This window comes from Hypanus sabinus, chromosome 3 (assembly GCF_030144855.1).
Source record: "Hypanus sabinus isolate sHypSab1 chromosome 3, sHypSab1.hap1, whole genome shotgun sequence".
NCBI lineage: Eukaryota > Metazoa > Chordata > Chondrichthyes > Myliobatiformes > Dasyatidae > Hypanus > Hypanus sabinus.
The window spans coordinates 77266913-77292673 of NC_082708.1; the positions used below are offsets into that span (position 1 = coordinate 77266913).

General features: G+C 38.7%; 1 protein-coding gene across 3 annotated transcripts in view; it reads right to left on the minus strand.

The window, feature by feature from the left end:
• The window catches only part of tpp2 (tripeptidyl peptidase 2), a 112414-nt gene that overhangs the window by 82364 nt on the left and 4289 nt on the right, over window positions 1-25761 (minus strand). For all 3 annotated transcript variants that reach the window (XR_009511222.1, XM_059964730.1, XM_059964729.1), the window contains exons 2-8: window positions 21935-22063; window positions 18678-18773; window positions 15832-15936; window positions 11991-12115; window positions 11596-11759; window positions 2933-3087; window positions 1928-2004 (exon numbers count right to left, since the gene is read on the minus strand). Coding sequence is in view for 2 of the 3 variants with exons in the window: in XM_059964730.1 (XP_059820713.1) it covers window positions 1928-2004; window positions 2933-3087; window positions 11596-11759; window positions 11991-12115; window positions 15832-15936; window positions 18678-18773; window positions 21935-22063 (851 nt within the window). In the remaining variant the exon portion in view is untranslated. The remainder of the gene's footprint in view (window positions 1-1927; window positions 2005-2932; window positions 3088-11595; window positions 11760-11990; window positions 12116-15831; window positions 15937-18677; window positions 18774-21934; window positions 22064-25761) is intronic.

Here is a 25761-nt window from a genome sequence, read left to right on the forward strand (position 1 = left end):
TGGAATGGGCTGCCAGCGGTGGTGGCGGAGGCGGAAATGATAGGGTCTTTTAAGAGACTCTTGGATGGATACATGGAGCTTAGAAGAATAGAGGACTATAGGTAAAGCCTAGGTAATTCTACAGTAGGGACATGTTCAGCACAGCTTTAAGGGCCAAAGGGCCTGTATTGTGCTGTATGTTTTCTATATTTCTATTATGCATTATTTTAAATTTCAAGCAAAATATGAGACATATTCATCCATCATCCTGAAATGCCTATATTTTGAAGAGCCATGATGAACATTTTTGTAGGTCAAATTATTGTGATTCATCTGACCTATCATTTGGATCAGTAAATCCAGTTGAACAGGAATGGAAGAATGATTATTCATCCAAACAAGTAGCAGACACCATTATTTATTTCCAACTAGAAAAAATCTGCAGATGATGGAAATCCAAGCCACACACACAAAATACTGGAGGAACTCAGCAGGCCAGGTAGCATCTATGCAAAAGAGACCCCTCATCAGGACTGGAGAAAAAAAGTTGGGGAGTCAGATTTAAAAGATGGGGAGGTGTGGGGAAGGAAGAAACACAGGGTGATAGGTGAAACCAGGAAAGGGAGGAGGAGTAAAGAGCTGGGAAGTTCATTGGTGAAAGAAAAGTGAAAGAAAAGTTCATGGAGAAGGGGGAGTCCAATTGGAGAGGACAGAGGACAATTATTTATCTGTATGCCAAAACATATGTGTGGTAAATGCAAATCAAGCACTCTAGCAGTGAAGTATCTGTGAATGAAGACCCAAGGTATGAAAAAAAGTGGATTGCATGCCATATGGAAGTGAACTTAATTACAAAAAAAATCTTCCTGACATATGCAATGAAGTATACAAAATTGAGCCGGGCTATTCGATACAAGCCCAGCACATTCCAAGTATATGTGTTGGGTACAGGTCAGATCAGAATCAGAATCAGGTTGAATTTCGAAAATTAGACACCAAAACAATTTTAATTCTCTGGCTTGGAAACTGACAGATTCTTTACATTGACATGTTAAAAGAAATCACTGTATTGTACATTCTCACAATAGGGAATATATTTTCCATTTTATTGAAGTGTGCATAAAATGAGTAGAATGGCAATCTTTTCAAGAAGGAGTTGATGGGCACATGCTGCTGTTGCTTGACCAAAAGTCCAAAGTTCAATCCCAAATCCAAGCTTACAGAGGAACGCAACAGAGCGATCAACTACATACAGAGCTACTGACCAGTTAACACGCCAACTTGAGTACAAGGTGGAATATAGTCCTTGGGAACCCATTCTGACACCCAACTCTGGTTCAGGCCTGCTTTTAATGACAGTAAAGGGTTTGGGCAGAAGTTTTAATGGTCACTTTACTAGGCAGGCAACTCCTCAATAGTTCTTGTGTGTGAACTGTATGTACGGATGCAGGAAAATTACTGTTATCCTTCCAGTTCTTTGTAAGGCTCGTAACATTTGTAATATTGCTCTTCCAGTCTTTCAGTAAGTTACTACCTCCTATCAGGTTTGTATCCATCTTACACACCAGATAAAGTCCAGTATGGATTCAGTCATGGGTATAATGGAGTCTTGACTGTTCTTTAAAAATCCAATCTCAGCATGTTTGGAATTGATGCCCTTTTAAAGCATGTGGAAACCTCAGACTACAGCAGTGAGAGATTGAAAATATCCTTGAAAACTCCAGCTAGTTAATTGGCACGTGTTGTATGTGCTCTACCAGATATACCATTGGTACCTGACTATCTTACAAAAATGACAGAATATCTTATGGGATATTAATAGCAAATTAATTTCTCTTGCCACTATTCAAATTTGGTCTGTCAAATTTATTTCAACAATAACGCAAGTTATTCTTTCAATCTACGTTGAACACACAGTTCTGAAAAAAACAGCATCAGTTGTACTCACCCAGCATTAGGCCAATGTGTAGCCTCACCATAGCTGTAGTTTACAAGATCACACTTATATTTTATTGCTTCAATCATCTGTGACAAACAGAAATTTAGTTTGTCTTATGGAAATCAGTCATGGTGAAAAAGACACAAAGCAGGTTTATTTTCTATCTTCTGTGTTTGTTTACAAAAAGGATAAAAAAAACTAACATGTTCATGCCACCGAAATACTTATTAAAAAGCCCAAATGAATGTTCTAATAATCTTTCAAATTAACTCCTCGTAATTTTTACAGAATGTATTATTGATCATTTTAACAAACTGTGCTAAAATAAAGAAAATCCAAAATACTCCAGATTATGCAAACTGATATTTTAGCATAATACTGCTTTTCAGAGAAGACACGTCTCTCTATGATTTCAATTATTTAATTTCAGTGTACTGTTTCAATAACATATTTCAGGTCAGTTGCAACTGGAATCCGAGTACCTTATGCTGTGTACTCTATCAAATTGTAGCAAAACTAACCAATGTGTTCCTCATATCTGACTCGCAATACAGAGCCAAGCCTAACGCTCCAACACTGAGCATGACAAAAGGGCCATTATTTCAGTTGTTTAGATGGTGATCATAGCTTTACAAATGAATCTCAAAGTTTCAGAAATAAGGAAATACATCATCAACATTTCTGACTGGTGTTTGGAGGCACATTAAAATAACCCTGGGTAATTCTCTATTTATTATTTCTCTGTGCAGAAGAACAGCTGAGCTTAGAACTCCCTGCAATGATGTAACTTGAGTTTTCAGTTAGGGCTACTCAACTTAAGAGATCATTAAAAGGTCATTAATTTGCCAAAAATGGAATGTTCAACTTCAAAGATTTAAAAACATGCAAATCGAAATTTTATCTCCTCTATTTCAAAATATGAGATCAGACATAAAAAAATCCAAGTAAATGTTAATGTTAAACATTCTAACTTTACTGTTGATACAAAAATTAATTCACAAACAAAACACTCACAGCTCTGATCAACCCTGTGCCTGTTTCCATGGTGCTAAGTCTTGTGTCACCAATTTTCACAGCAAGAATTTGAGCCCCAGGTGCTATGCCATTCCGTTCAGGGTCGTCTGGAAAGAAACCTGCAGCTATGCTAGCTACATGTGTCCCATGGGCCCCTGTTGAGAAAGAATGCCAGCAATAGAAATGCAGCAGATAGCTTTCACCGCTACGATTTCACTGGTACACTGAATCAATTACACAAGATTAATGGAATATTTAAGAGGCGATACTTTCACCCTGTTATCTTAATGCATTGTAATTGTGAGGGGTAACAAACACACACAATATGTAAGATCTCAGTAAGCATTTGGAAGGAGCAGCTAGAATATAGAAAATAGAACAGTACAACACAGAACAGGCCTTTTGGCCCATGACGTTGAGCCCACCTTTTAACTTGCTCCAGATCAAATTAACCTTCCATTCCACACAGCCCTCCACTTTTCCTTCATCCCATCTCCAAGCGTCTCTTAAATGCCCCTAATGCATTTCCATGATCACACCCAGCAGTGTTCTATTCATTTACTATTCCTTCTGTCAAAAAAAAACTACCTCTGTCATCACCATTATACTTTCCTCCAATCCCCTTAAAAGTATATCCTCATGTATCAGCCATTGCCACCATGGGAAACAGGCAACGGCTGTCCACTCTATCCATACCTCTTATCTTATACACCTCCATCCAGTTGCCTCTTATCCTCCTTTGCTCCAAAGAAAAAAGCCATAGCTCATTCAAACTTCTGTTATGATGCTCTTCAGTCCATGCAGCATCCTGGCAAATCTCCACTGCACTCTCTAAAGCTTCCACATCCTTCCTATAATAAGGCAACTAAAACTGAAACAAGTACTACAAGCGTGGTCAAACCAGTGTTTCAAAGAGCTGCAACATTACCTCAGATCTTGAACTCAGTCCCCTGACTAATGAAGGTCAACATACTATGCGCATTCTTAACCACCCTATCAACTTTTGCAGCAATTGTGAGGAATCTATGGATGTGGACCCCAAGATCCCTCCATTCCTCCACACTGCTAAGAATCCTGCCATTAGCCCTCTATGCTGCCTTCAAACTCAATCTTCCAAAGTGTATCACATACATTTCCAATACTGTAAAAGGACTGAATGGAATTGAGTTTGTCAAAGATGTTCAGGAAAGTTCCCTTAATCTTTACATAGAGGTCCCAACACGAGAGAGTGCCATACTAGATCTCCTATTAGGGAATGAGACAGGGCAGGTGACAGAAATGTATGTTGGAGAACACTTTGCATCTAGTGATTACAATGCCATTAGTTTCAAGATAATTATGGAGAAGGCCTAGTCCTCGAAATGAGATTCTAAATGGAGAAGGGCCAATTTTGATGGTATCAGAAAGGATCTGTTAAGTGGGGATTGGGACAGGTTATTTTCTAGCAAAGATGTACTTGGTAAGTGTGAGGTCTTTAACTATGAAATTTTGAGAGTACTGAGTCTGCATGTTCCTTCAGAATAGAAGGCAAAGATAACATGTTAATGGAACCTTGGTTTTTGAGAGATATTGAGGTCCTGGTTATGAGGCACTTGATGAGTATAAGAAATGCAAGAGAACACTTGAGAAGGAAACCAGGAGGGCTAAGAGACATGAGATTACCCTAGCAGATAAGATGAAGGAGAATCCCAAGGGCTTCCACAGGTATGTCAAGAACAGAAGGATAGCAAGGGACAAAACTGGTTCTCTTAAAGATCACAGTGCTCATTTATTCAGAGTCAGTAAAGATGGGGGAGATATTAAATTAATTTTTTGCATCTGTATTTACTTGGGAGGTGAACATGGTCTATTCAAGTGAGGCAAAACAGCAGTGAAGTCATGAATTATACAGAGATTACAGAGGAGGAGATGTTTGCTGTCGAGACAAACTAGGGCGCATAAACCCCAAGGTCTGAAAAGGTGGCAGGTTAGTGCAGAAATTGCAGGGGCATTAGCAGAAATATTTAAAAATCCTTAGCAACAAGTGAAGTATCAGAGGGATATCTGATGTTGCTCAGTGGTTTAAGAAAGGCTTTCAGAATAAATTGGGATATTATAGACTGAAGAGCCTGACATACAGTAGTGGGTAAGTTATTGGAAGGTAATCCAAAGGAACAGATATACAAGTATTTGGAATAGATTAGAACAGATTAGGAATAGTCAAGATGGTTTTGTGTGTGGTAGATCATGAAAAAACCAGTATTATAGGGTTTTGATGAAGCTACAGGAAAGCTGATGAAGGCAAGGCAGTGGATATTGCCCACATGGATCCTAGCAAGACATCTGACAAGCTCCCACATGTGAGGTTGTTAAGAAGGTTCAGTTGCTTGGCATTCAGGATGAGGTAGCAAAATGGATTACACATTGGCTTCACTGGAGATGCCAGAGTGGCAGTGGATGGTTGCCTCTCTGAATGAAGGCCTGTGACTAGTGGTGTGCTGCAGGGTTCAGCATTGGGTTCACTGCTGCTTGTAATCCATATTAATGCTCTGGATGATAATGTGGTTAACTGGATCAGCAAATTTGCATATGACACCAAGATTAGCGGGGTAGTAGACAGCGAGAAAGGCTATCAAACTTTGCAACAGGATCTGGATCAGCTGGAATTTAATGCAGACAAGTGTGAAGTGTTGTACTTTGGGAGGACAAACCAGGGTAGTACTTGCACAGTGAGCAGTAGGGAATTGAGGAGTGCAGTAGGAATGAGGGATCTGGGAATATAGATTCATAATTCCTTGAAAGTGGTGTCACAGACAAATAGGCTCATAGAGCTTTTGGCACACTGTCATTCATAAATCAAAGTACAGGAGTTAAGATGTTATGTGGAAATGTATAGACATTCATGAGGCCTAATTTGGCATAAAGTATGCAGCTTTGGTCACCTACATACCTACAGGAAAGACAACAATAACATTGAAAGAGCGCAGAGAAAATTTACAAGGTTTTGTCAGGACTGGAGGACCTGAATTATCAGGAAAGGTTGAATAGATTAGGACTAGTGTGTAGGAGAATAAGCGGAGATTTCACAGAGATATACAAAATTATTAACAGTATAGATAGGTTAAATGGAAACAGGCTTTTTCCGCTGAGGTTGGGTGGCACTAGAACTAGAAGTCAGGGGTTAAGGGTGAAAGGTGAAATGTTTAAAGAGAACACGAGAGGTAACTTGTTTACCCAGAGGGTGGTGAGTATGGAACGAGCTGCCAGTGGAAGTGGTGGATATGGGTTTAATTTCAACACTTAGGAGAAAATTGGGCAAGTACATGGATGGGGTGTGTGGAAGGCTATGTTCCAGGTGCAGGTTGGTGGGATTAGGCAAGATTACTAGCTCAGCATGGACTAGATGAGCCTAAAGGACTGTTTCTATGCTGACCCTATAACTTCAAGTTTTTTTTCTACATTTAACTCCATCTGCCATTTCTTAGCCCAGCTCTTCTATCAATGGCCCACTGTAATCTGCAACAACCATAACATCAACACACCAGCCTTCACATTATCCCTATTTCCATCTTTAATATCTTTATTTTTCCCTTTCAGGACTCTTCTCAAGACCCTGACCTGGAGTTACACGCTGACTTTGGTTCTTTGCAGGAATGGGACCCCATCTCGGGGTTTCAGGACTTGCCATTCGGCACGCCAAGGGTTTGGCCTGAGAGTCTGGCTCGGATTTTGATGCCTATGATCTCGGGGCACTGGAGATGGGCAGATCGCAGGTCAGTGTCATGGCAGGAGACCCGTGTGTCGTCAGTGGAGTCGGAAAATCTACTGCTATGTGCCTAAAGACCCGGGATCTTTGCAAATTTCAGGGACAGAGCTAAAAAAAAAAGCTACGTAATGGACTTTTAACATTGTAAACCAGAAAGTTGTTTGTCACATCTCCCTGCTCGCTGGGAAAATAGAGACACCTTCTTCTCCCTTATTAGGGAGAGAGAGAACCTGTGGTATGTTGAATGCTGGGTGAAATGAAAAGTCTTTGGGGTAACTGCAAGTCTGTGTCTTTGCTAATGCTTTGCCCACACTTGAGTGCTCAGTGACGGTGCCAATGTTTGTTTATTTTTTTGCTGGTGGTGGGGGGAGGGGGGGTCATTGCTCGCTGCCACTTATGCACAGGAGGAAGGGGAGCTGGGGGAAAAGACTTTTGGGTTCTTGCGTTCATTCTTTGAGGCACTTCTCTGCTTTTGTGGATGTTTGCGAAGAAAAAGCATTTCAGGATGTATATTGTATACATTTCTCTGACATTAAATCGGACTTTTGACCTTTGAACTGACTAATCCACCATTCCAGTTCCTCATCTAAGTCATTTATAAAAATCACAAAGTGCAGGGATCCCAGCAGCAAGTGTGTATACGGATTTTAGTGAGGCATTTTAGTCCTTGCAGAATACTACTCAAGGACCTCCAGGTAGAATATGCTTCATCTACTACCATCCTCTGCTTTTTGTGGGAAAGCCAATTCCAATTTCATGTAGCAAAGTTTCTCTGGATCCCATGCCTCATGACTTTCTAGATAAACCTTCTATGGGGAATCTCAACAAATGCCTTACTAAAATCCATATATACATTTGCTGCTTTCCCACTATCAATGTATTTTGTCACTACCTTGAAAAAAAAACATAATCAGGCTCATGAGGTACACCTATCCCTCAAAAAGCCATGCTGACTATCCCTAATCAGACGATGCCTCACCAAAGGCTCATAAATCCTCACTTTGAGAATCTTTTATAATTGTTTGCCCACCCAGGGTTCTGAAATAGTTAGCTGAAAAGATTATGGATTATGCATTAGTAGTGAGCTTTCAAGAATCATTAGATTCTGAAATGAACTGAGAGGACTGGGAAATTGCAAATGTCATTCCACTCTTTTAAGGGTTGGGAGGAAAAAAGATAGGAAATTAGAGCATAGTTAGCCTGACTTCAGCGGTTGGCAAGATGTTAAGAGCCCATGAATAAGGATGAGACTTCAGGGTATTTGGAGGCATGTGATCAAAAAGGCCGAAGGCAGAATGGTTTCCTCAAAGGGAAATGTTGCTTGATAAATCTGTTTGAACACTTTGAGGAAATAACAGGCAAAATACACAAAGGAGAATCAGTGGATGCTGTTTACTTGCATTTCAGAAGGCATTTGACATGGTGTAGCATGAGGCTGCTAAACAAGATAAGAACCTATGGTATTACAGGAGAGATACTAGCATGGATAGAAGATTGGCTGACTGGCAGGAGGAAAAGAGTGGGAAAAGGGGGGATTTTTCTTGTTGGCAGGTGATAACTAGTGATCTTCCACATGGGTGGGTGTTGGGACTGCTTGTTGTCACATTATATGTCAAAGATCTGGATGATCAAATTGATGGCTTTGTGGCCACATTTGCAGACAATGCAAAAATAGGTGGAAGGACAGGCAGTGTTGAGGAAGCAGGAAATTGCGGAATGACTTGGACAGAGAAAAGTGACAGATGGAATACAGTGCAGGGAAGTGTATGGTTATGCACTCTGGTAGAAGGAATAAAGGCATAAACTATTTACTAAATGGAAAGCAAATTCACAAATTGAAGGTGCAAAGTGACCTAAAGGTTAGCTTGCAGGTTGAGTCATTAGTGAGGAAGGTAAATGCAATGTTAGCATTCATTTCAAGAGAACTACAATATAAAAGCAAAGATGTAATGCTGAAGCTTTATAAGGCATGGCTCAGGCTAGATTTGGAGTATTATGAGCAGATGTGGGTCTCTGATCTAAGAAAGGATGTACTGGCATTGGAGAGTGTCCAGAGAATGTTTATGGGAATGTCCCGGGACTAAAAGGGTTAACATATGAGAAACGTTTGATTACTCTGGGCCTGGACTCTCTCAAATTTAAGAGAATGAGGGGGAATGTCATTGAAAATTATCAAATACTGAAAATCTACATGGAAAGGACATTTGCAATAGTAGGTGAGTCTCCAACAGAGGCAAGGACATCACTTCAGAGAGGAAGTGAGGAGGAATTTAATTAGCCAGTGGGTGGTGAATCTGTGCAATTCATTGCCACAGGTGGCTGTGGAGATGAACTCACTGGCTATATTTAAAGCAGAGGTTATTGATGAGTAAAAGTGTCAAAGGTTACAGGAAAGCAGGAGTTGAAAGGCTTAATAAATCAGCCAAATCAAATGATCAGAGCAGACTATCCCTGTTCCAGACTATCCTGAAAGAAGTTGTGGTTACTGCCTCTGAAATACTCATACACCAACAGATCTCTTTCCTAAATAGGATCATTACCTAGTACTTGATCCAGTATGGTCTCTTCTCCAGTCAGCCTAATCATATAGTGATTGGCATGTGGAACAAGCAACATTCCAGAGATGATTATCCTTGAGGTCTGCCTTTTAGCCTCTTTCTTAGCTCCCTTTATTCGCTTCTCAGGGCCTCACCCCTTTCCCTAGCTATGTCAGACATCATTCCTTGACACAGCTAAAGAATTCTACCCTATCTAAACTTCTCACACTCAGGTTTAGGGAAGCTGAAGTTACCCATGACAACAACCCGGTTAAGTTTGCACCTTTCCAAAGTCTTTTAACGGCTCTCGCCTCAGTTCCTGTTGCTATTAGATGGCTTTATAGAACACTCCCAATAAAGTGATTGCTCCCCATTTGTTTCCGACTTCCACCCATGACGCAGTAAACAATCCCTCCACAATATCCTCACTTTCTGCAGCTGTGATTAGTTCCTGTTTAGTATACAAGGCCCCTAACTTCATTTCCCTCCCTCCCTTTCCCTTTTGAAACATCTAAACCCCAGATCATCCACTAACTGCTTCAACATCTGATCCATTACACTGGTTCTGATCCCCACCAGCCTAGTTTAAACTCTTCCCAACAACTCTGGTAAACCTGCATGTAAGGACGATGGTTCTCCTCAAGTTCAGGCATAACCTGTCCCTTTTGTAGAGGTCATGTTTTCCCCAGAAGAGATCCCAGTAATCTACACATCTGAAACCCTGCTTCCTGCACAAATTCATCAGCAACACATTCATCGACAGTGCCATCTTATTGTTACCCTCCCCCCAAACTGGCATGTGGAACAAGCAACATTCCAGAGATGATTACCCTTGAGGTCTGCCTTTTAGCCTCTTTCTTAGCTCCCTTTATTCGCTTCTCAGGGCCCCACCCCTTTCCCTAGCTACGTCATTAATACCAATATGTACCATGACTTCTGGCTGCTCATCCTTCCCCTTCAGAATGTTGTGGACCCAATCTGAGATGTCCCTGACAGGCAACCATAACATCCAGGAGTCTCTTTCACATCTACTGAATCTCCTGTCTGTTCCCTTAACTACAGAATCCATTATCACCACTGCTCTTCTCTTCACCCAGTTTCCTTCTGAGCCACAGAGACAGACTCAGCGCTGGAGACCTGGTCACCACAGTTTTATCCTGGTAAGCCATCCTCTCAACAGTAACCAAAGCGATATACTTGATATCGAGGGGAACATGCACGGGGTAGTCTGCACCATCTTCCTTTCCCTCTCCTGTCAATTATTTAACTACCTGCCTTCTACTTGCAATATGGGTGTGTCTGCCTGCCTGTAGCTCCTGTCTACCAATTTCTCATTATCCTCAATGATCCGTAAGCCATCCAGCTCCAGTTCCCTAACATAGTCTGTAAGGACCTGCTGCCAAATACACTTCCCACAGGTATACTTGACAGGGACACTAAAGATCTCTCTGAGTAAAAAATGGAGCCGGTCAGGATTTTCTGTTCAGGTTTGAGCAGTAGGAGTCGTTACTTGCTGTGGGTAGTGGGAGATCTAAAATGTGGAGACCATCGGGACTTTCTATTCAATTGTAAATTGGATAATGAGGAAATTGGCGAAGGCCACAAAAACAAATTAGGTTTAAGTAGAGTGGCCATTGTTGGAGTGGACAGCACTAGAGTACAAAACTGAGGCTTTGGTTCAAAAGTCTTCAGTGAAAAGAGGTAGAGGCTAGAGTGAGGCTTCTATCTAGTATCCCCTTCTCTTTATTATTGCACAGGTAGAGCAGCAAGAACACAGTTGTGTGCTCCTCTTCTATGACATTGAAAGTCAGAGGGGCTTGAGTTTTATCCAACATTCTAAGTCTCCTTTGAGATGTACTGTATAGAACATATTAAGTGATAGAACAAAGTAGAGAAGATTTCACACAAATGGATGTAAAGTACTGCAAAGCAGAAGGATAATGTATGTCATGAATGATATGAAAATAACTATCGACCACATTGGAAAGGACCGTAGTGATTTTACCATGTAAAATCGATAAATAATCCTAATAGAATTGCATTTATGTAATAGATTTTACTGTGTCAGGAAAATGAGCAAATTCCATACTGCAATGACAAGACTGTACAAATAATGAGTCAAAATTACTGAGAAATCCATTTACTTATTTAAAACCATTAGCTGCTATATCTATTTTATCAGAATTTAAGGTCTTTTGCAGAAACATTTCAAAACCAAGTGACAGATCTATCAAAGCTCCAGCATCTCTCTCTATTGGTTGAATGAGTGTTTGATACAACAGTGCCAAAAATTCAGTTAAAAATTCCATACAGCCAGAGTTTGTTTATTTTCCCTTACTTCAATCCTTCATTTACCCTAATAGAACAAAATCAAGTCTTACCTCCACTTGTTACAATACAGAGAGTATTTCCTTCATCATAAATATTGACTGAGTAGTTCAGCATCTCAGATAAGCCAAATGATGCATATTCTTGAGCTTCATTGTAGTTTCTTAATACAATGCAGCTACTGAGATTCCCACAGTCACTTGTATTCACACAGGCTCTGCATAAAAATATAAATCATGGAGAAACATTTGAAAGTAACAACAAATTTTTTTAAACCCCAAGATATTGATTGTTTTGTTGTGATATTACAAGTGTACATGGAGGCACTTAAAACACTAACATATTCTAACTACAAAATTAAAAGCAATTGAAAAGGTTTAAAACACCTTTATAATATACATCTCTAATACATGCATTCTTTTAAATTACAAATCACTTCATTAGTTACCTCCACGTCTCACCATCATGCCATACCAGGCAGTCGTAAGAAGGACCCAAATCACAATATTTCTTTTCCATAGAGTTCAGCATTTCTACTTGAGTGTTGAGTTCTTCACGCTCCATCTTTTCTGCCTTCACAAAAAATGACAATGGGGCTATTGCACTCACTGTTTCCATCTGATATCAGTTCACAAACATTTACAAGTGTAATTGAGCAGTTACACTGCTTAGAAAACACTTCACGTGAACTTGGATTTTTTTTAGCAAGTGATATAAATGACAAAGGAATTAATTTCCTGAATTATTGGTAACAAACACACAAGTCCTGGTAACTTATGTTTCTCACATTTGAAATTATTGCTCCAAAACAGTTCACAGCCATGTACTCAGTGGCAATTTTCGTCACCCAGTGTCCTCCTTTAGGCCTATCATGGCAACCAAATTGTACATCAATCTCAGCATGAGGATAGTGACGTGATTATTAACTGGACATTACATGCATGATGTGTAATGCATGGTCATACAGCAGACGCATATGCAGTGAATAATGCAATCTTCAGAAGGGTTGGATTTATTCAGCTAATATTGAAGCTAACACTGGATCTCACTCGAACAGTCAATCGATGTTAAACAAGGAGCAGGTAATTTCACCAACTTGACTTTGGAAGTAACATAATTCATTTGACTGGCTCAGTTATCTCATCAAATACTTGGTGGCCCTTAGCCTGCTCTGAGAAATCTGGTTATTTCAGTGAGGATATCCTTTCTGAGACATCATCACTTTTGCATCCCAATCCCGCAGTTTCCCTGCTATTTTCCTATTCCACTACACTCTTGAGGGAAAATATCTACTCACTACTAAGAGCAATTGGTTTATAGAAAAACTTGAAATCTAGTTCAACAGCATGTTGCAAACAACATCTTGTAACAAAATGAAGGAACTCCGGAAACTCAAGCACTAGTGAATTGTCACAACAGCCACTAGAAAAACTAAAATAACAAAGCTCTAAATGATTCATAATGTTTGTAAACACAAGTCAAAGTTCAAAGTAAAATTTGTTAACAAAGTACATATATGTCACCAAAAACTACTTACTCATTTTCTTGCCAACATTCACAGTAAATACAAATAAACACGATAGAATCAATGAAAAACTGCACAGAAGACGGATGAAATACAGGAGGACCCAGAGAAAACCCACATATTCCATGGGGAGGACATGCAAAGACTCTTTACAGAATGGCACCAGAATTAAACTCTAAACTCTGGAATGCCCTGGGCTGTAATAGCATCCCACCAACCATTATCCTACACTTAAGACTCCTGTACCTTCTTTCTGATGGGGTCCCTGATGATGGATGCTTTTTCCTGCGACAGTGCTCCTTAGACATGCTCAATGGAGAGAGGGGCTTCACCTGTGATGGATTGGGCCATATCCACTACTTTTTGTAGGATTTCCCATTCAAGGGCATTGGTGTTTCCAGACCAGGTTGTGATGCAACCAGTCAGCATACTCTCCACTGCGCATCTGTAGAAGTTTTTTCAGTTTTAGATGACTTGCTGAATTTTTGCAAACTTCTAAGAGAGGCACTGCAATGCCTTCTTTGCAATGGCACTTACATGCTGGACCAAGAACAGATACTTTAGAAATGATAATGCCAAAGAATTTAAAGTTACTGACCCCCTCCACATCTGATCCCTGATGAGGACCTCCTCATGGACCTCAGGCTTCCTCCCTCTGTAGTCAATAATCAGTTCTTTGGTTTTACTGACATTGAGCGAGGTTATTATTATGGCACCATTCAGCCAGATTTTCAACTTCCCTCCTATATGCTAATTCACCACCATGTTTGATTCAGCCAAGGACAGTGGTGTTGTCAGCAACTTAAATATGGCACTGGAGCTGTGCTTAGCCTCACAGTAATAAGTATGAATTGAGTCGGGGGCTAAGCACACAGCCTTGCGGCGCACCTGTGCAAATGGTGATTGTGGAGAAGTTGCTAATCCAAACTGACTGGGGTCTTCACGTGAGGAAAGAGAGGATCCAGTTGCACAAGGACGTATTGAGTCCCAAGTCTTGGAGCTCACTGATTAGCTTCGAGGGGACGAATGCAGGTTTCAGTTGATAAAGAGCATCCTGTTGTCCTTGTTCTCCAGATGTTCCATACCAAGTGAAGGGCCAATGAAATGGCATATGCTCTTGATCTGCCACGATGGTAACCAATTTGGAGCAGATCCAAGATGCTTCTCAGGCAGGAATTAATAAGTTTCAACACCAACCTCTAAAAGCACTTCATCACAGTGACGATAGTCATTGAGGCAGGTTACAATGTTCTTCTTGGACACCAATGTAACTGAAGCCTGATTAACACCTCAGACTGTCGAAGCAAGGAGTTAAAGATATCAGTGAACATTCTAGCCAAGTGATCAGCACCCCACCTGTGCATGATGATCTCTGTGGGTTTACCCTCCTGTAGGATGCCTCAGAGACTGGAATCACAGGGTCATCAGGGACTGTGGAAGTTAATAAGGTCAAAGCAAGCATAAAAGGCATTGAGCTCATCTCGGAGAGAAACCTTGTTGTCACGTGTTGCTTGGTTTTACTTTGTGGGAAATAGTAGTATTCAAGCCCTGCCACAGTTGTACCTCGGTGATCCCAGTTTGGTCTGGAATTGCCACTTCACACGTGGGATAGTTTTCTAGAGGTTGGACTTGCACCTCTTGTATTATTCTTGGTCACCAGTCATAAATGCCACTGATCTGGCCCTCAGTAAATTGAGGATCTCTTGCTTCATCCAGGACTTCTGGTTGGGAAAGACTAAATAATTATGCAGGGACACACTTGTCCACAATTGCTTTCTTAAGTTGGCAGGTTGGGACTGGAGACAGCTCATGCCATTGCTCAGCCTGTGTTCATCTGTGCAAGGTTAAGACAGGCATCAGCTAGAATGTTCAACTCTATTTACGAAGCAACATTGCCAAGTCAATATTGCAGAACTATTCATGATATGCCTGCTCTGCATACTTTGCCATGCTAATATGGTGCATAACTACACATGTATACCACTCACTGATCACTATAACAGTACAAACTAGTCCTGACTGGCTACATCACTGGATGGTATGGGAACTCTACTTCCCTCAATTGCAGGACTCTGCAGAGAGTGGTGCGGACAGCCCAACGCATCTGTAGATGTGAGCTTCCCACTATTTAGGACATTACAAAGACAGGTGTGTAAAATGGGCCCAAAGGATCATTGGGGACTTGAGTCACCCTAACCACAAACTCTTCCAGCTGCTACCATCCGGGAAAAAGTACCGCAGCATTAAAGCCAGGACCAACAGGCTCCAGGGCAGCTCCTTCCACTAGTCCATCAGCCTGATTAATTCAAGCTGATTCAACTGTATTTCTATGTTACATTGACTGTTCTGTTGTACATACTATTTACTATAAATTGCATATTTAGACAGACGTAACTTAAAGATTTTTACTCCTCATGTATATGAAGGAGGTAAGTAATAAAGTCAATTCAATATATATATATATATATATATTTGTTACATGAAAGAATGATTGGCTTAAGTATTCTGCAAATGAATGAGATAGCATGAACTACAATATTAATGCATAAAGATCACCTGGTCATTTGTTACTAAGGAAACAGTCACCTAGCTTTTAAGTATTTTACTAAAATCAGATACTAATGCATTATTTCTCACGAGTGACAATGAGGGTTCTAAGTTAAGAAGCTCACTTTAACAATTAATTTTTATTCAACAATTTTAATTTAATTATTACTCATAGCTCAAAGATTATACTATAAATCCAGTCTGAAAAAGTACTAACTTGTGACAAATTTGTATGTGCACTGTCAAACTCATCAAGTTTTTTGCAAGCTTCTGCCAAACAAACACGATGAATTGGATCCCAGAGTTTCTCACGTTTTTCCTTCTGCAAAGCAAAATGAGCATACAGTACTTATTCAGCCATCCAGCATTCATCGGGAATGGGGATGCTTACCACACGTTGCACGAGCATTGCTCAGTAAACAAATATAACTGTACATCACAATCTGGTATTCTATGTGCAAGCCTTTGACTAAATTAACAAGCTATGTCATCTCCTTGGTCTTCTAAGTGGCATTATTTTACTTAGGAATTCTATATTTTAAGATTAAACAGCAATACTGTAAAATACAGTATAGGTAAATCAAATGAAAAATGTATGTACCATCATATTAATTTTCAAATCTTCAAAGAGAATGTAGCTGGTAATAAGCGTACAACTCCACTGCCCTCTTGTATAAACTTAAATCAATAATAAGCATCTGTTAGTCTCAAAAGACCATGAATTTGAGCCTTGGAAAGATTCCAGGGCACAGGCCTGGGCAGGGTTATATGGAAGACCGGCAGTTGTCCATGCCACCGATGTTGTCCAAAGGAAGGGCAAGGACCGATACAGCTTGGTACCGGTGTCGTAGAAGAGCAATGTGTGGTTAAGTGTTTCCTTGCTCAAGGACACAACTCGCTGCCTTAGCTGAGGCTTGAACTAGCGACCTTCAGATCACTAGACCAACACCTTAACCACTTGGCCACGCGCCAACACTAAATTTAAATCAACTTAAAAAGCTTCCACACATTTCTCAAAACGCTCAATATTTTATCCAAGGTAATGCATATAAGGGAGAAATACAACAGCTTCTGAAACACAGTGGTACCAACCCAACTTTTAAAGCACAGAAGGGACTGAGAGTGGGTTGCTCTATGTAGACTGATAGGATCAGCACATGAAACCTTCAGGGTTCAATTAAACTTACATTTTTGAAAAAAAATATGATATTAATATTTATGGAAGTTTTTTCATATGCATGAGAATTTTAAATACATGGATACCAGATAAATGAAACTAGACCACCTTTATCAGATACCTTCTGGAACAAGAATTTCCAGGAGTGAGAATTGGGCCTGAACTAACAACTGACTGGTTCATTGCTGTAACGAATGGGAATGTGGAAGGTGTGATTCCAGGAAATGTTTTGGTGGTGGATCCGAAAGAGCCATTTCAGAAACTCAATGCTTTTGGCAATGCATTTTTGAACAGGTTTGTTAGTCTTAGACATGTTAAAGTTGGTATACGATGTGTATGGCAAACCAAAAGGAAAACATTTAAAAGCTGACTACTTATCTCTTTGGTACTTAGGTTGGCTGGCAAGTACGGAATGAGTAATATTCACCCAGTACTTAATAAATGTTCCATTTCCAATCCCACACTGCCCATAAGGAGGTTGTACATTCTCCATGACTGTGTGGGTTTCCTCCCACAGTCCAATGATGTACGAGTTGGGGTAGGTTAATTGTAAATTGTAAATTAGGCTTGGGTTAAATCAGGAGTTCTGGGTGGCTCAGCTCAAAGGGCCAGAGGGGCCTATTCCACGCTGTATTTCAAATTTTAAAAGAAATTAATACATGTACAAAGTTGGGCATTCTGCAGCTGGATATCCAAGTCTGAATTGGTATTACAGGTAGAGTATTCTTAATGAAATACACTTTTTGTTTCTGATTATAAAGATACCAATCAATATTCCTTGAGCCGATTCACTGTTAATATTGGTAATTTTAATTAGATTTTACTTCCAATCTTTAGAATTTGAATACTTGGCATTATTTCTCTTTCTATAACTAAGTTGTCACCTTGTTTAAAATACATTAATAACGTGGAATTGGTTTCAACTCTTTAATCTGCACACAGACTGGATTTAACAGAAACCTTAATCGGTTTATATTAGATGGTTGTTCATTTGACTTCCCCTGAAATTTTCAATCCTTAACCTGAATTTATAATTCCTATATTATTAATATATTAAACATCAAAAAAATTTTATTAGCTTAGTCTCAGAGAATCCCAGGATAAAATTTGTCCAACTATAACCTCGATACAGCTGTATCAATGCATTATTGATAGTTCTGGAAGGATATTAAAAATTTAAGTGGGTTGCTTAAATGTTTGAGTTACAGTATGAAATTGGAGAACTGGAAAGAACAGAAATGCAATTTGGTGATTTGTTGGATTGGGTTGAAGTAATGATGCATATTGATGTTTGTGCTCTGGATGACTCTGCAGCATTTCCTGAAGTGACTTTTTATTTTCCTTTTGCCTTTTCAAAGATCAATTTAAATTTATTATTAAAGTTAATGTCATCATATAAAACCCTGAGATTAATTTTCCTGTGGGCATACACAGTAAATCTAAGAAACACAATAAAAGACTGCACACGACAAGCTGCAAGTACAAAAGAAAAATAATAAATAAACATAAATATTAGGTACAGAGGAGATGTCAGGGGTAAGTTTTTTTGTACGCAGAGTGGTGAATGTGTGGAATGGGCTGCTGGCAACAGTGGTGGAGGCGGATACGATAGAGTCTTTTAAGAGACTCCTGGACAGGTTAATGGAGCTCAGAAAAATAGAGGGTTATGGGTAACTCTGGATAATTTCTAAAGGAAGGAAATGTTCTACACAGCTTTGAGGGCCGTAGGGCCTGTACTGTGCTGTAGGTTTTCTATGTTTCTATGTTTACAGTACATTCTTTTCAATTACCCTTCACCTTTCACTAAATGAAAAAGAATAAATAACCTGTTAAAATGAATCAAATAGATATTAAACAATTTTTAATAATGCATACCATAGTCTTACCTGTATTCTTTCCCTAAGTGCTTTAGGAAAAATATCATATCCATTTTTGAGACCAACATGATATTTTCCTGATGGATTTATCCAATTTTCAGGAATCTTTAAAAAGAAAATTATGCATTAAGTATGAATATTGCTTAACATGCAACACTCTAAAATCATCAGTTATATATTCAGTAGGAATGAGGAAAGATTCTACTTATCTTCTCTTTAATATTGCCTTTTACACACTAAAATCCAATTAAGTAAATTTGAATATGGTTTGGAAATGGTGTAATCATTTGCACAGAAGCAAGGATTGTTAGAAAAATTGTATTGGCTCTTTTGTGCTTTATTTAATTCTTAAGTATTTTATCACCAATTTTTAAAATTTGTTCTGCTTTTTGGAAATCAATGAAGAATTATTATGTAGAAAATAAGTACTGGAAACTAAAATGCAAATATAAATGGGCTGAATAATATTACTGCATCTTGAGGTATTAGGCAGAGTGAGCATTCCCAGGAAGCACAATACAATCAATGAGGTAACCTCTGGTGACAAATAAGGCCAGACAGTTATGCACATCAGGGAATTGTACAAATGACTCATTAGTCACCTCAAATCCAAAGCATTGTAGTATCACTCTGAACCTCCAAGGGTTGCCTAGGGGGAGAAATAACTTTCTTATTCTCATATTAAGTTCATCTAATTGAATTTTGATTAACAAACTGATCTTGAACTGGTCAGACAGGTGAGAAAATGAAGAAAGCAAGGGTAAATGAGTAAAATAAGTGATTCATAATAAAGAAGGAAGCAATGGAAGCAAATACATCTGTTAAAGGGCATGGGAAATACAAGTGGCAATTTACACATGAAATGTGATAGAAGAAAATAAAATGAGTGCCTGAGGCCCCATTTTTCTAAGGCTCTCAATCTCAGTGCAGCCTACTTTCAATGATAGTTCCTTCAACAGCTGCACAATGTTATATTTCCTATCAATCTTCATAGGAAAGGCAGGAATAACTAGAAGAGGCCAGATATACTACAGGAATGACTAATGTGAATAAAACAGAAAAGTGATAGATTCAGGAGTGGGGCTCTGCAACAAGTGGTGCGGATGGATATATTAGCGAGGCTATTCCTCTCTCCTTCTGCACCTAATGAAGTGATAAAGTGCTTAGAATCTTCCTGGAAGCAACTTGTTGATTTGTAAATTAGAACTTCTGGAGAAAGAGCTGCAAAGAGCATAGACCTTTCCCAATTGTCAGCTAAACACAGATGTGATATTATAATACCTTCAACATTTACTGGATGTATGTTTTCAAAAATTAAACTAGCATTAACTTGAACATGGATGGTCTTAGCCCTGTTTACCACCCAAAACTGTCTGGTTTATTTCAGCCCCACTTCTAACCTTTTATATACAAGTGTACTTGTAATATATTTTCTATTAATAGAAACAGGAGATGAAATAATAGTTAAAACTGAACATTGGTCAAAAATTTTTTCAACCATCTCTCTCATCCTAATTTCTGTCTAGCCAAAATTAATTATTTTTTTTAATTATGATACTCATCTATAACATACACATTATTTAAAAACATACTTTTTACTTTAATAAAGCTGAGTTTGTCCATTATTTGTAAAAAAAAAATCATTAAAACATACTACTGTGTACTCATTAAGAGATCCTTAAAAAGCATCAGAAACTGGGTACACTGCACAAAATTGAAATTCTACTTATACACTCAATGAAGCCAAGGGCTTCATTAAACATGATTTGGAATCATTGCGAAGCATACAATTTTGTTACCCTTATTTTGAAGCATACCCTTATTTTGGCATTGAAATTCTAATCCTTTTCCACTAAAACAAAATTCTGCAATCAAATTAATCTACTAAAACAGAAGCTATTAGATAGCACTACACAATACACTATATGATCAACGAACAAGTCAGGTACTATATCTACCATAGCACAAGGCAGATCTCTAATTTCTAAAATGTAAGACTGTGGGTCACTACATCAAAATGAACACATATATACAGTAGGTTGATACTCCAATGCAGAATTGCAGTTTTAGGTACTTTTTTTTAATATGTTATAATACTTCACGGTGTATGCAAAAATAAAATCAAAGCACTCATTGAATGAATTCCATGACAGAGGCTCCTACGGTAACCTGGCCAAAATCTGTACCATAACCAAAAGTAGCAAAATTCTTTGGCAAACTGGCTGCTGTCCTTTCCTCAATAACAGTTAATAAATCCTCAGTTAAGAAAAGGAAGAAAATAGGCAGGTAAGTCAGGAAACAAGTATTGACCAAAATTATTAAAGATCTTCTTTATAATCTCAATATTATAAAGAATTTTCAGACAAATTACTCTCTTTGAAATGCATTGATATTATGCAGCAACTACTTTGGAATTTCCAATGCATATTAATAAGTTTGGTAAATAATTATTTAATATGTACTGTATAGAATACTTACAACTGGTAAGCACAATGATTAACAGGCTTGAGGTCTATTAAAAAAGCATGGGTATAATCAATGGAACCAGGATATGAATTGCCAAAACAAAAAGGCTTTAGACATCTGAATCCAAACAAAACTCAGGGAAACAAGCACAAGACACAAAGTACATCCATAATCAGCTAGTCAAGTGCAATAGCACCTGTTTGAGTTTTACTTAATTGAAGTTTCCAGTGCAGCTTAAAATCTGCAACACAAGATTATTTAAAAATAAGTGCTTTAATAAATGTTCAAGTTAGCTAACCCTAATGAATTTATGAATAGTTGATAAAGAGATTTATTCTAAACAATAAACATTTTTAACTACACTTTCTAATCTGTGGGTAACCAAATTCTAATCAATTGAAAGACCGCAGTATACAGAAAATTATGCCAATTAAATTATGGCTTTAAATAATGACAAAAATAATATCTGAATGCTTTTATAATATTACCGTTCCTAAACACATGAATATAAAAACCATCTCAAAGTCAAAATAGTGGGAGTTATTAGCAAACAGTATTAGAATGTGGATAACTTTATGAATGGTAGCAATTTCTAGTAACATTTTCTTTAAACCAGGGAATGCATTTTTGTATTGCTGGCCACACCTTACAGTTAAAATTCTGTGATCTTCTGTTTTGGCCAACTATGTGATTCATGCTACAAATATAACAGCAAAGTCTAAAACTTTGTCCGGAACTTTCATGGTAAAATAAAAGTAGCACATAAATTACAAACTTTTCAAAATATGGTGTGTAATTACCTCAAGGGTTTTTCCTGAAAGACCAGTAATTTTCCCATCTTTTGGTTCCACGATGGTTGATGTGTTCACATCTCCACTTCCAGTAGTATCTATAATGTCAATTATTTTTGGCTTTCCATCACTTGTGACCTGCAAAAGAAATTTACATTCATTTTACTAACACCACAGCTAATTATAATCCTGAGGAAAGCCACATTACAGAATACTGTATCTATTTTCAGGCAAAATAAAGTATGCTTTGAAAACTTATACAGCTCATTTCATTGGGATTAGTCACGCTGAAAAAGAAACAGTAAAACATAAGGGGGCAAAATTGAACAATATATGAAAATACATGCCAAAGCTATATGCGTAATTAATTCACATCAGTTCATGCCATAACCTTGTGATTATTTCAGTCCTGACAGATGCATATTAAATTTTAGGAGCAGCCAGCAGTGACCCAAGCTGACTGAAGACAGTGTCGATCTCTAGAAAGAGCAGTGCTGTTATTGAAATCAATTATATAAATTGCAGAAAAGCCTGATGAATGAATACAAATTTTCTTGAACAGACTATGTGCTGAATGGCCTAATACTCCTCCTAAATCTTATGATTTTATCTAGTCTAATCGTGATTCCTAATAATTTTTTTCCTTTTTGTTTGTTGCCCTCTCCTACTGTATTTACCACAAATCTGCTTGAACTGAATTCTGATCACCAATCTTATGCCACACCGGCAAGCTGACTGAAAGGCTCAAGTTCTCTATAATTTGAGTCATAGTCAAAGAGTGATGCAGTGTAGAATCAGGCCCTTTGGCCTAACGTCTATGCGACCAAGATGCCTTACTCAACAACTCCCATTTGCTTGCATTTGGCAAATGTCTACTAAACATTAGATTTGCACTTGGCTGTGTCACTTCCACATACCCATCATCTGTGTGAAAACCTTGCCCCTCAGCTCCCCTTTAAATCTCTCTTCTCACACCTCAGCCTCAAGATTTAGACTCTTTTATCCTGGAAAGAGACTCTGACCAGTCATTTCATTAATACCAGCTTGATTTTACAAACCTCTATAAGGTCACCTCACCGCTTCTTAACAAGAGACACAGGCAAGCCAAGCATTTTCAACATCACCTTGTTGTGACTATCTGGAACTACGTACTTGTACCCCCTGATCCCTGTGTTCTGCACCTTGGGGCCCTATCATTTACTCTGCAGGTCCTGCCTGGATTTAACCTCCCAAGTTGCTTCACTTTGTACTGATTTGAGTTAAATTTCATTTGCCATTCCTTCACCCACTTTCCTAGCTGATCTTGATCCTGCTGTAATGAGACAACTTTCTTGAATGTTTATCACACCAACATTTGTGTCATCTGCAAACTAATCAAACATGCCACCAGCATTTTAATCCAAATAATTTCTATGACAAACAGTTGGGGACCCAGCACCAATACAATTCCACCAAGGAAATGTTGTATCCAATTTGCTAACTCACTGTGGATTCCAGTGATTTCATCTTCTGATCAATCAGCTTACCATGCAGTACATCCTCAAAAGCAGAGATAGAGTTTATGTAGGCAATGTCTACTGCCGTGCCATCACAAATCCTCTTGGTTACTTCTTCAAAAAAAAATCAGATTCATGAGACATTATTTAACATGCATAAAGGCACCATGACTACGTCAATCAGCTCTTCCCTTTCCAAATGCCTGTAAAATGGGTCTCTCCAAAACACTTCCAGTAACTGACGTGAGGCTCCCCAGCTTCTAGCTACCATGGATTGTCCATACCATTGACATGAGGTTCCCCAGCTTCTAGCTACCATGGATTGTCCATACCATTGACGTGAGGCTCCCCAGCTTCTAGCTACCATGGATTGTCCATACCATTGACGTGAGGCTCCCCAGCTTCTAGCTACCATGGATTGTCCATACCATTGACGTGAGGCTCCCCAGCTTCTAGCTACCATGGATTGTCCATACCATTGACGTGAGGCTCCCCAGCTTCTAGCTACCATGGATTGTCCATACCATTGACGTGAGGCTCCCCAGCTTCTAGCTACCATGGATTGTCCATACCATTGACGTGAGGCTCCCCAGCTTCTAGCTACCATGGATTGTCCATACCATTGACGTGAGGCTCCCCAGCTTCTAGCTACCATGGATTGTCCATACCATTGACGTGAGGCTCCCCAGCTTCTAGCTACCATGGATTGTCCATACCATTGACGTGAGGCTCCCCAGCTTCTAGCTACCATGGATTGTCCATACCATTGACGTGAGGCTCCCCAGCTTCTAGCTACCATGGATTGTCCATACCATTGACGTGAGGCTCCCCAGCTTCTAGCTACCATGGATTGTCCATACCATTGACGTGAGGCTCCCCAGCTTCTAGCTGCCATGGACTGGCCTTACAACAATTTTTAAAGGGCAAAACATTAGCCATCCTTTGGTACTCTGGTACCTTCTCCATGACTAAGAAAAACACAAAAATTGCTGCCACAGCTCCAAAAATTTCTTCCCTTGTTTCACAAACATCCTACAATACTCATGGTCGGAATTCAGGGATTAATCCACCTAAATGCACCTCAACACTACCAACACTTTTTTTGTAATATTGATGTGTTTCAGGATATCATTGTTCTCTTCCCTGAATTCCTTCACTTCCATGAGCTTCTCCACAGTAAATACATACAAGTATTCAATTAAAAATTTGTTCATCTCCCGTGACTCCACATGGACGTCACCACAATGATCCTTAACAGGATCTACTGCCTCCTTAATTATACTTTTATTTTTTATTTTCGTATAGAATCTCTCAGGAGTCTCTTTTACCTTATCTGCCAAGTATATCACGAGGCCATTATCCTTCTCCTCAATTCTATCTTAACAATGCATTCCACTGTATGTTTTGATGTACTCGTAATAAATTGGGTGTGCTGGTTGCTAATGTAAACAACACATTCCACTGTATAATTTTGATGTACATGTGATAAATAAACTTTAATTCTGAATCTTGAATGTTCCTCATCACTGAAACAATATTGGACCCAGCAGCACTTCTCTTGGATTTCATCAGCTTTTACTTTTTTGATTTGTCTGGTGTGTAAAACTTTGTCAAAGTCTGGTTAAAATATTCTATTTATAAAGAATATTTAAGCAACTTAAACAGCTTTTGTTTCATGGTACTTTATTGCATTACTAGCTGGCACCATCACAAATTATGCACATCAACAAAATATAACTAGATGCCAGTATCTATTTCTTCACTTGCTAACTTGCTAGAAGGAAGAAACAAATAGCTTCAGGGACCAAGAATGGTTTAATATGCTACCAACCTGTAAAAAAACTTTTGCAACAAGGTCACATCAAAAAGTGCAATTCCATTATTAGTTCTGAAAGAATTCTGATGGAAATCAGTTTTGCTTTGCTTTGACAAGAAATTATGAACAAAAAGCACAAACAAGGATTAAAAATCAAATGTGCAAACTCTTAAAAACTACAGTTAGATCATAGTTCAGTTAGGGTTGATAGAAAAAGTACAAAAATAAGATTTCAGAGAGGGGGTTGCCGTTTTCCCAGGCTAAAAACCATTGTTGCACCAAGTTGACTGGGAACAGTGATTTGAAGATAAATTACTGTCAGAGCATTAGAAGACATTCAAAGGAGAAATTCAAAGTACATAGGTTCATAAAAGGAAGCAAGAACTCAGGGATGGCAAGGTTTATTAAGGGTAATATCAGGTTAAAAAAATTCTCTGAGAACTTGATGCAGCAGAAATGTTGATGCAGTATCGAAAGAGGGCAGTAAGAAATAAAAAAATTCAAGGTAATTTATATGTTTGAAA